The following is a 12,811-nucleotide window of genomic DNA, read 5'->3' on the forward strand; positions in this document are numbered from 1 at the left end:
GTGATGGACACAGACTTGACTTGGGGTGCTGAACACACAATACAGTATACAGATGATGTGTTGTAGAATTGTGCACCTAAAACATGTATAATTTTGTTAACCAGTGTCACCTCAAGAAATTCAATAAAAAGGAAAAAATAAAAACATTGCTCTATGAAATTTGCTGTTGGTATAAAAAATAAACAACTGATACAAAATGAAAAAGAGAGGAAGAAAGATGCTCTTATTTAACCAGGAGAGAAGCTACACAAATCTTTGAAGTACAATATTTTAACTGTTTTTACTATGAGAGACTGCGAATAAAAAACAAAATGACAAATACTCTTTGGAGAGAACTGATTTTCTTATTATGCTGCAATTTATTAATGACTATTGCTTTGACAGTGAAAAAGATGTTTAAATATTTTATGGAAGAAAAAGCTTTCATCCAGGAATGACAAGGCAAGAATTCTACTTCTAAATAACAGGAAAAAAGCAATCCTAAGTTTCAGGGGCAGTTGGAATCATGCATGTGTCAAAAGCAAAATACTATTTTTCAGGAGTACAAAAGACCTGTTAAGACTAAGCTCAGGCCCTGGCCGGTTGGCTCAGCGGTAGAGCGTCGGCCTGGTGTGCGGGGGACCCGGGTTCGATTCCCGGCCAGGGCACACAGGAGAAGCGCCCATTTGCTTCTCCACCCACCCCCCTTCCTCTCTGTCTCTCTCTTCCCCTCCCGCAGCCAAGGCTCCATTGGAGCAAAATGGCCTGGGCGCTGGGGATGGCTCCTTGGCCTCTGCCCCAGGCGCTGCAGAGCGACCCCCCGGAGGGGCAGAGCATCGCCCCCTGGTGGGCAGAGCATCGCCCCTGGTGGGCGTGCCGGGTGGATCCCGGTCGGGATCTGTCTGACTGTCTCTCCCCATTTCCAGCTTCAGAAAAAAAAAAAAGAAAGAAAGAAAAAAAAAAGACTAAGCTCAGGGTAGAGTTGTCAATGATAGTCATATTTGTTAAACAGTTCATTAAGCTGCCATTTCCTTGTATTCTTGAAATAAGTTAGTTAAGGATATTAAGGTCACTCACAGTCCTTGACAATTTATTTCTTTTAAATACTGCTTTTATAGTAAGTCATCATCCATGGAAGAGAACTTGATTTAGTTTGGTTTGTAAACTTTTAATGATTGGGCAATATTTATTAAGGACCTTAATAAATAGAATGCACTAAACTAATTAAGAACATTCTATATGAAAAGAAAGTCTTTCCAGTTCTGGTAAGTAGGAATATTGAGGCACCTGAGGATGTATCTATTTGTACAAGATATTGTATTATTTTTATCTTCAGAAATGACTCTACTGATGTCTTAAATGGTCTTTTGTAGATATACCTAAATGTTGGGGCTATAGAGATATCCATATAATCTTCTTTCAAATACTTGAATTATTGCAGCTCTAGTGAAATATTGTCTATTATGGTAAGTTAAATTCATTAAAAATTCTTGTGTCCATTCAATCAATGGAATTAGAAACATAGGTAAAATATACTTGAAACATATATATACAAAGTCAGTTTTTGAATGATATACAAAAGTTGTGACTGTTTGGGAGGAGGAAATAATTAATTCTCTGAAAATTCTATCACAACCTATAATATTTATACATGATACTGATCTTTTCATCCAGCAAATAATTATTGAGAATCTACTATATACTACTCACTTTATTAGGCACTGAAAAGATATTATAAATAAGGTAAAGTTTTTATCCTCATTGAACTTACAGTCTAGTAGCAGACACAGGCAAGTCAATAGGCAATGATAATAGAGGAGCTCAGAGAATTCATAGGAAGAGCTAATGGACAGAACATGACATATGTATTCATAGAAGGAGGGAATTGGTATCTCAGCTAAGAGCTGAAAGATGCATAAAGTATGGCTGTGCAAATGGAAGCAGGCAGACACAGAAAGGTATTTGACAAAGGGGCCTAGAAATGAAGTAGACCACGATACAAAAGGGAAGTGAAAATAATTCAGTGACCTGGAATATACTAGGCATCCAATAAGTATTTTTGAATGAATGAGTAACTGACTGACTAAATGAATGAATAAAAATATGACTAGGCAGACCAGAGACAAAGTTTTATAAGCATGTGTTTTAAACATTCAAAATACTTCATTTTCTGGATGTGCAAATAAGCAGTATTAGAATTAATAAAAATAATCATAAAAATGACAGCTGTTGAAAGAAATAAAATGTGGGTTATAGGAAAATGCAAAGAAGACTTTAATAGAGGGTGCCTCATATCACTGAAAATAACAGACTATACAAATATTTATTCCATCGCTTCTCGTCTTTTGGTTAAGATCAAGTGCAGAAAAATATTGATTCTATATATAATACCGCTTTTACTAATTATGGCCCAAAGACTTCTTGACAAGGAAATCTCTAGTCTGAAAGTTTAAATATTTAACTTGTATTAGTAATGACATCTTACGTAACTTTTAATATTTATCCAGTGTATTTTTATTATTCATGCATTAATTTTCATATATTTATGTATTTCCATATTTTTAAGACTTTAAAATATTCCATTGATTTGAAAAATGTTTTAAAAATTGTAGTGAAACTTTTCTGATAAAGACAGGAAGTCATTTTTCAATAACTACTCAGTCACATAAAAGAAAACCAATGACAATCCATAAACATGAAACATTTAGTAAAACCTTTTTCTTCTAGAAGCAAGGTACTCTGTTAATTAGCCTTTTTAGTAGTTATTTTATGTCTGTAGGATTTAAGTAATCCACTTTATAATTCTAATATAGTTTCTTATTTTTTATGAACTCTTTTGCAAAAAGTAGTGCATAATTTATAGAATAGACAATGAAATATATAGAATATGATGTACACAAAGAAGGAGTGAACCAATGGGTAAGATACACTTTGCTCTGATTAACAAAATTAGTTTGAGTAGTTCTTAAGTTCAAATACAATGTCTTATGATACAGAAAACACATTTATGTATTCTGCTCAGCTGAAAATAGCCTTCAAAATGAAACTTTGGTGAAATAGAAATGAAGTTAACTAATATTTAACTAATATTAACACACACAGTGGACTTATTTATGAGGAAATCTTGGCTCTAAGCTGTTAATTTCCTAATTTTCTTTAAATCAACGTACCTCAAAGTTCTTAGATAAAAAATGATATGGAGGATTACTGACTTTAATTACATTTTGTGGAAATAGCATTCTCAAAGATTTACTCATATAATTAGAGAAAAAATCTAATTATTCTATAAAATAGCTTTTTAGTTAGAAAGTATTAAATTTGTTAAATATTTTTAAATAGATGATAAAGTGAGCATTGCAAATCTGGGAGAATAATATTCTGGGCAAGGAACCGCAAATTTAAAAGTCCTGAGGTAAAGGATCACCTTGCATGCCCTAACAAGGCAGTCTGACTAGAGCAGTGTGAATGAGGGAAAGAAAAGGAAAGGGCTCAAAAAATTATTGTTTTCTCCTTTGGCAATATTCGAGGGTAGAGTGTGGCATTGCAGATAAGATCAGATCTCATAGTTCATTTTGAAATTTTTGGCTTTTATTGGGTCTGTAATAGAAAATCATTGAAAAGTTTTAAAGGGTAGGATGACATGATTGGAGTTATACTTTATAAGGAATATTTAGAGTATCCCTGAAACAGATACTGACCTTAAAAGAATTTGTAAGTTAATTTTTGAGGCACCAAATGATGAGGAGAGACTAAAAGCTTTCATTCCTATTCAGAAAATGACAACTTTTGTGCATTTGCTAATAGTGCAGGCGGCTGATGTTGAAAGAAAGTAATAATGATTGGAAATGAGGAAAGAAAAGTTCCAAAGCAAGACTGCATGTGAACATCAAGAAGGCAAAAGCTATTATTAGTGCCAAAGAAATATGCAACTTTAATATAGACAGTAAAATATCAAAATTTTTAAAAGATTTTGCTTATCTTGGTTCGGTCATTAATTCAAATGGAGGCTGTAACTAAGAAATAGAAAGAAGACTGACTGATACTTGGAAGTGCAATAGTGAAAACATCAGGAAAAACCACCAAGAGCAAAAATGTGTTCTTAGAGACCAACGTTAAGATCATTCATACTCCATATTCCCAATTACTACATACAGGTGTAAAATTTGGACATTGGAAAGGACTGATAGGAAGAAAAGTAGTTGTTTTGAAATAAGGTATCGGAGGAGAGCTCTATGAATACTCTATACTTCCAGAAGGATGAATAAGTTTGTCCTTGAGCAACTTGGGCCTGAAACTTTTATGGAAGCAAAAATGACAAAGCTGAAACTGTCCTATTTGGGCACATCATGAGAAGGCAGGATTCTTTTGAAAAGACAATAATACGGGGGAAAATTAAAAGCAGCAGGAAAGGATGAAAACACCAAATATGAGATAAATTGACTCTGTAAAAGTGGCCATAAGCAGGAGTCTACAGTAGCTGAGCAAGACTGTTGAAGACAGGACATGGTGAACCTCACTTATTTATAGGGTCAACTCAACACTATATAACACACACTTGAGTTGAAATGGACTTCTTTCGCTATGGTTCACATTATTTTTATAAAGTTGCTGGTCATCTTTACCTCTTGCATATAATCTATTAAAGTGGAGTCTCCTTGTAGAAATTATTGAAGATCATTGGGAAAACAGAAGTAAAAGAACATAGACCAACTTGCACCACAAGTGAAAGTTGGTCTTGTTTGGTGTACAATATATTAAATCATTCATATTAAATTTGTGGTTTTTGTTTTAAGGAATACAGATAATAAATTGATGAAAAATTTTACTAAAGACTTAAAAAAAAAACCTGACCAGGCAGTGGTGCAGTGGATAGAGTGTCAGTCTAGGATGTGGAGAACTTAGGTTTGAGACTCTGAGGTTGCTAGCTTGAGCACAGGCTCATCAGCTTGAGCCCAAGGTCATGGGCTTGAGCAAGGGGTCACTCGGTTTGCTGTAGCCCCACGGTCAAGGCACATATGAGAAATCAGTCAATGAACAACTAAGGAGCCCAGTGAAGAATTGATGTTTCTCATCTCTCTCTCTTCCTGTCTGTCTGTCCCTATCTGTCCCTGTCTCTGATTCTCTCTCTGTCTCTGCCATACACACACATACACACACACACTTTTAAAAAAGCTGCTATGTTACAAATAGACTCTAGAGATTTAGATATGGTAGCATGAAGACTATTCTTAACCTATGGGAGCATGATAAAAGCTTGGATTTAGATGGTTTTAGTGGAGGCATTGATAAGTGTTTAGATGCTGAATATATTTTGAAGGTAAAGCTAACAAAATTGTCAGACATTTAGGATGTAGAAAAGAAGAAAACAAAAGCAGTCAAGGATGACTTAAAAATGTTGGTCTGAGTAGCTGAAAGGATGAGATTATTTAGTGCAATTGAGAAGGCTGTGGGGATGAAGAGCAGGAACGCAGTTTGAAATATATTTGAGATAACTGTTAGACAGTCAAATAAATACATCAAGAAGGCAGCTGGATTCTGCATCCTGACCTCAGAAGGGCGATCAGTCCTAGAGATAAAGGTATGAGAGACATCAGTATAGATCAGGGGTTGGGAAACTTTTTGGCTGAGAGAGCCATGAACACCACGTATTTTGAAATGTAATTCCATGAGAGCCGTGTATGTTACGCATTATCTGCAACCATGAACATGAGCAGTAGGAAATGAATGGACTACATGAGAATGTTTTATATTTTTACTGTTATTATTTTTTTTATTAAAGATTTGTCTGTGAGCCAGGTGCAGCCATCAAAAGAGCCACATCTGGCTCGCGAGCCATAGGTTCCTGACCTCTGGTATAGATGGTATTTAAAGCTATGGGCTTTGATATCACTAAATGAGTAAGTACAAATAAAAAAAAGAGAAAAGACTGAACAATGTGTCACTTCAACATTAGAATTAGGCAGGAGAAAAGGTAGTTGGTAGAGAAGGAGATTGAGAAGAATATCCAGACAGGTAGGAGGGAAACGAGGACAGTGCGGTACCCTGGAAGTAAATGGAGTATTCACCTGTTTTAAATGCTGCAATGAATTAGGTATGGTGAGGACTAAATATTCAACATCTGAGGATTCCTTCTGACCACCAGGTCAGAACCAGAGCCTTTGTCCTGTGCTACAAACACAAACACAATGACTAATCATTTTCCTATAATTTCTACAACTCACCCCCTTCCTTCAAACATATGCTTCTCTTTTTTTTCTCACATAGGGTAAAATAAAAGTTATCAGTTTCATTTCTCAAAGTTACTCTCCCTCTCTGAAATATCATATTAACCATGGCTGTCTTTCGGAGGTTCCCATATATCTCAATCATTCACTTACATACATACTTATCAAGTCTTTGGCTACCCCTATCCCTAGCTAATCTCATGATGCACATGTGGATTTTGTTTTATCTCCTGGAGACACCTTACAACTTTTTTACTGGCAAATTTAGAGGTTGAAAATTCAAATGGGATTTTAGAATGTTTTAAGAGGGCACGCTGCATGTCACATTGTCAACTACATCCCCTCCCACTACTCAGTTCAAAGTTTCTAATGCTTATTAATGATTTCTAAGCAGCCTTCATTCTCTCATCCTTCCAGTCACTCAAGAAATTTGTAATATTATTATAGAAGTAAAAATGTCATAAAGTCAAAAATGTTTATCCATCTGCAATGGGAACATAATTTATATAGTATGCTTACACGAATAAAAAACAGAATTATTTAGATGAGCAGAGTGCAATATTGATTTAGTCATTTGGTCATGAACTCATGAGATATTATTCCTCTTCATTTTTCTGTGAAAACTAATTTCAAAGAACAGTGTAATTTTAAAATCTAAAAAAATAAATAAGTCTGTTAATCAGGCTGATATTTTCATTTGGAATGAATTCCTTTGACAGCATGAACATACACCCACCATCATGTCTGCAATAGAAATCATCACAGAAGACACTAGACTTGCCGCAGACTTCTCACAGCCTCACAGCAAGAGAGTGGTGGTCTTGAGCACTGACACTTTTCATCTTTTTGAAGACAGACACCCTCCAGTTGTTACCCCACAGGGAATCAGGATGTATGCTAAACTATCCAGAGGACTTGGAATTACACAGCATCATGTCAGTGTACATTTTCTCTCTGATATTATGATTGATTTTGAAGGCGATTGGAAAAAAAAAAGAGAGAGAGAGAAAAAAAAAATGATAGAAGGAGGCTGTATCCAACATGGCCAAACAGCTGGCTGTTTTTCTAATCCAGAAACCGTTTGGGACTAAATCTACTCACAAGATCTCTTGGCAGAGCCGCCTGATGAAAATACCAAAGCTGTGAGATGTGTTCTTTTGCTGAATCCTTCATGTAGCTATCGTATGCTTTATTAACCTAAATGAGAACATGTACACGGTTTATTTTAAATTTCCTGTATGTTTCAGTGAGGAACTTACTGATTTTATGTACAAACACAGATATGGTTCACCAGAAAATTAACACCAAAGAGACCTTCATAATTTTTAGAAACTTTAATCCTTGACATGTAGTGATTTCCTCCTTTTTTTCAAATCACATTTTTAGGAGCAGTCTCCGGAGAGCTTGATTAAGACAGAAATTTAAGCATGAAATCAAGGGCACTGGTGACTTTTCAGATGCCAAAATTTCATCTCTAAGGGAAACTAATTTTAATTGCTTCATGTATCTATTTATTCATTCTTTTAACATTTAATTGATACCTTCTTAAGTAATGGAGTCCACTTAAACACTTTTTTTGGTTCACCTGCTAGATACCAGAAGTGGGGAATATACAAAATCAGCTTTTCTCTTCTCGATTTTTTTACTTCAGAGGGAGGGTATTCTTTTTAGATGCAGCATATTCAGTAGATCTTGAAACTCTATCATCTTCAAGTGTGTGAAGTGAATTTATTCTTTACCGAGTATCCAAGGTAGGCTCAATCAGCTGGGACATTCCATATTTTTATCATGAGGCATTTTGGGTATACTCTCCATGACATCAGAATTAGTTTCTCATCTCAGAGTTTGCCATATTTATTTCTCTAGTGATTCAGTAGTTTATTGGCACTCAGTTTGTAAAATGCTCTCGGGGATTATCTAAATGCAGGATGTTAGGAATGACAACATATACTTTCGCCTCTCCTGTCAAATAATATGATTAACACACATGATATATGATCTTGCAAAAGTGGGTGAAAATTCCACTGGGTGACCTCAAGTCACAGTTTCCCAGTACATGCATAGACTGTCGTGTTCCTGGACAGCTTCCAGCCTGGCACAGGACTCCTTTCTGGCTGGCATTCCTGTCTCTTTAGTCCCCTATGCACGTGAGCACAAGCTGCATGTGTATTGGGTGAGGGGAGAGGGGTGGTGGTTGGGTCAATACAAAACATACCACCCAGTTTAAATTTCCTTAACAATTTTGATTTGATTTAACTTATTGGATAGGTAATAATGCATTTACAAAGTACAAAAAAGTGAAAGTACTTTTTCCTATAAGTATACTAACAGTTTTCTTATTGTTTATTATGGTACACTAATTCGGTATATAAATGTATAATTTACTTAACCAGTTGCACATTGATGGATATTAGATTGTTTTTAGTCTTTTACTATTAAAAAAATGTTGTCTAGGAATAATACAAGAGCACACATAATATCTGTAGGATAATTTCCCAGAAGTGGGATTTCTAGGTAAAAAATTATATATGCATATGTAATTTTGATAGTTATTGTTAAGCTCACATTTCATAAAGATCTGTGCTATTTCATGGGCACAACTGTAAGTATATGAGAATGCCTGAACCTCTTCAGTTTTTCCATCAAGGAGGATTATCAATATTTGGGGGTTTGACTACCTGAAAGTATCGAAAAGTTTATTATTGTGGTTTGAATTAATAGTTCCATGTTAATTAATGAGTGAAGTTCATCAGCTTATCAAAAGTGTAACAGTCATTATATTTTCCCTAAACCAGGGGTCCCCAAACTACAGCCCGCAGGCCACATGTGGCCCCCTGAGGCCATTAATCCGGCCCCTGCCGCACTTCTGGAAGGGCCACCTCTTTCATTGGTGGTCAGTGAGAGGAGCACTGCATCCTGTGCTCCTGGAGTACTGTCTGTGGCGGCATTGCTCATGTACAGTACTACTTCCGGTGACGCGGGACATACACGTCACGGCTCCGGAAGCGTGTCATATCACTTGTTACGGCTAGCAGTGACAAATGTGGAACCAGACATTGACCATCTTATTAGTCAAAAGCAGGCCCATAGTTACCATTGAAATACTGGTCAGTTTGTTGATTTAAATTTACTTGTTCTTTATTTTAAATATGGTATTTGTTCCCGTTTTGTTTTTTTACTTTAAAATAAGATATTTGCAGTGTGCATAAGGATTTGTTCATAGTTTTTTTTATAATCTGGCCCTCCAATGGTCTAAGGGACAGTGAGCTGGCCCCCTGTGTAAAAAGTTTGGGGACCCCTGCCCTAAACAGTCCACTTATATCTTTGTCTTTTATTTGTGTTATATAGTTATCTTTTTTCTTATTGAAGTATATTTTTTCTTGTTTGAAGTAAAAAGATTTTTAGTTATGAGAGAAAAAAATCCTTTATCTTTGATAATTCTTTTTATCTTATCAAATTGGTTTATTCTTCATTAAAATGCTCTGCACTTGTGAAATTCTTGTAAGAACACGTGGGATTCATGTACCTTTAAAGGGTAGTTACTTTGCAATTTTTCTATTTTGTACATAGAAAACAGTGCAATTCAATTTTACTTCTGTTGGTGTCAATTGTGATAAAATATTTTTCTAAAAAATCTACCATTCCAACAAGATTTTAATGTATTTTCATAGAATGTGTTATACCTCTGATATCTTTTTGTCTTGTTGAACTACGATTACTAAAAAAACAACAAACAACAGATTGAAATCTCTTACTGTGACTGCAGATTTGTCTGGTTTTCCTTGCAAATTGTCTATTTTTGCTTTCTACATAATTAGATACTTTAGAGTTTAAGATTTTTTTTTATTATTATTCAGTAAGAGGAGGGGAGGCAGAGAGACAGACTCTGCATGCGCCTGGACAGGGATCCACTTGGCAATCCCGCTAGGGGGCAATCCTCAACACATCTAGGGCATTGTTCTGTTGCTCAGAAACTGAGCTCTTCTTAGCATGTAAAGCGGAGGACATGGAGCCATTCTTAGCATCCGGGGCCAACTAGCTCCAATCAAGCCATGGCTGCAGAAGCGGGAGAGAGAGCGAGAGAGAGAGAGAAAGAAATGAGAGGGGAAGGGGTAGAGAAGCAGATGGGCATTTCTCTTGTGTGCCCTGACCAGGAATTGAGCCTGGGATATCCACATGCTAGGCTGACATTCTATCACTGAGCCAACTGGCCAGGGCCAAGTTTAGGATTATTTTAAGACTTAGTTTATTTTGGGTTTTTTGTTTGTTTGTTTTTGGTTTTGGTTTTCCACTGTATACCAGATTCTTAAAAAAAAATTTTTAGGGCAAAATAATTTTCAGAAAAAGATAAAATGATTTTAATATTCATGGAATTCCTAGGGAGGCTTAGTAGCTGCAATGCCTTGGAACAGAGGATTATGGATAATTGCAATATAAAAAGAACACCTAAATATAAACAAATATATTGCATGTACATGTATTAAAAGGTCCACAATATCTCACAATTCTTTCACTATATTTCAGTAGAGGTGAAGCTGTACCAGTCTAATTAATTGGCAGTAGAGAGCTCATCTTTATTTTTCCAAGAAGAAAACGATACCAGACATTTAGGTTTTGGTGAACTTAATTGTTGACTTATTTCCCACATTGCATAGATCCACATCTCTTTGATCAATGGGAGACCGAGTGCAGATGACCCTTCTCCTGAACTGCTAGAATTTACCTCTGCTCGCTATATTCGCCTGAGATTTCAGAGGATCCGCACCTTAAATGCTGATTTGATGATGTTTGCTCACAAAGACCCAAGAGAAATTGACCCCATTGTCACACGAAGAGTAAGTTTTGATGAATCGTATTGCACGCTGTGAATGATATTGCACTGTTCTTTTTAACTGTCTGTTAAATAATTTATAAAATATATCTTTTCATGATTTGTAGTAGTGTTTATTATCAAAAACTTTAAATTTGATAGACCTTTTCTTCAAATCCAAGCTCAGTCACTTGTTAGATGTATAAGATTTATCAAACTTATTAATATTTATTTTTTAATTTTTATTTATTGATATTAGAGAGGAAGGGAGAGAGAGAGAGAGAGAGAGAGAGAGGGAGACAGGAACATCAAGCTCTTCCTGTATGTGACCTGACTGGGGATCAAACCCGCAGCCCTGAGCTTTGGGATGATGCTCTAACCAACCCAGCTACCCAGGCAGAGCCATACTTGTTAATATTCCTAAACCTTGATTTTCTCTATTGTAAAATAAAGATGTTCATAAACTCATTTTGAGGACATAATTTTGTCGTTTTGGGTGATTTATATCATTATAATTGGCTTTGGGGAGACACTACAGGAAGTTGAAATATTTTTGGCTGCAAACAACACTAAGAAATACATTTTATATCATGACCCAGAACACACACACACACACACACACACACACACAGCCAGCAATAAGTCTTAAAACTTAATATGCATATAGTCCATATAGTCAGGTATTAATATTGTGGAAACGCAGGTTCTGATTCAGGTGGTCTAGGACTGAGCTGAAAAACTGCATTCCTATCAAGTTCCCAGTAATATCAATGCTGTGGACCATTTTGTTCAATGAAATTACTTAATTTTATGCTTTATTAATAAATCACAAGCAATAATTTAAAAAAAGTAATACTGCTATATTGAAAAACTGATTTTACATATTGTTTTTTTTTCTTCATGAATAGAATAGCAGGGGGGAAAAAGCTTAGAGCATCCTATCAACAGATCTTTGAAAATAGGAGCTAATGGAAGTACTGCTTTCCAGTATTAGAATGGGACTTATGTGATTATGATGTAGATATCAGCCCAGGTTGCTGGGAGAGATAATTGTGCTTTCTCCTATCTATTCCCCAGCGTGTGCACTGCATTATGTCACCTCCCTTACGTGCTGCTACACAGCCACGACATTGTTACCAAGAGAGTCCACTCAGCTGTAAGCCCATAAAACAAATGAATGCTCAGAGAATTTTTACTGTGTGACTAGAAGTAGAGGTGAAAAGAGAATTGGAGGGAGAAACTAAGATTGTGGGACAGAGTTCTTAATTCTAAAATGATCTTATTAAGGTCAGACTATCACCAATAATTGCCAAATTGCTAAACCATTAGGCTGAAAATTGAAGGGAGGCATTTTCTGTAGTTCATGTGTACCCCTTATATATTTTCTGTTCTTATTACTTAAATTACCCTCCCCTAACCTCTTCATCATCACAAAATAACTTTTAAAGTTTATTAGTTCCATATAACACAAGTTCGTTGTGTTACTGCCCCATATTTCCAAACGTAAAATAATTTTACCATTATATACATCAGCATATTGTGACTTGTCTTATGCAGAAGTAATCATTATTTTATATCAGTGTTAGAATATTATTTTTTAAAAAATCACTTTTAATTCTAATTTCAGTATGACTTAAAAATATATGCTGAGAAAGACTGGATGATTTTGAAAGAAATTTTAATTTTTCCTGACAGTACATCTATCAAAGAGAAAAGAAAAGTCAATAGAAATAAGTGTGCTTCTTTTATCATCTTTTGCAGAAGGCAAAGTGGAGGTTGAGTGCACATCTATTATTTA

General features: G+C 35.5%; 1 protein-coding gene across 3 annotated transcripts in view; it reads left to right on the forward strand.

Annotated features, from left to right (window-relative positions):
• Positions 1-12,811, forward strand: part of LAMA2 (laminin subunit alpha 2) — a 660,268-nt gene that overhangs the window by 249,338 nt on the left and 398,119 nt on the right. For all 3 annotated transcript variants that reach the window (XM_066248490.1, XM_066248491.1, XM_066248492.1), the window contains exon 5: positions 10,859-11,038. In XM_066248490.1, the coding sequence (XP_066104587.1) occupies positions 10,859-11,038 (180 nt within the window). The remainder of the gene's footprint in view (positions 1-10,858; positions 11,039-12,811) is intronic.

This window comes from Saccopteryx bilineata, chromosome 12, assembly GCF_036850765.1.
Source record: "Saccopteryx bilineata isolate mSacBil1 chromosome 12, mSacBil1_pri_phased_curated, whole genome shotgun sequence".
In the NCBI taxonomy this organism is placed as follows: Eukaryota; Metazoa; Chordata; class Mammalia; order Chiroptera; family Emballonuridae; genus Saccopteryx; species Saccopteryx bilineata.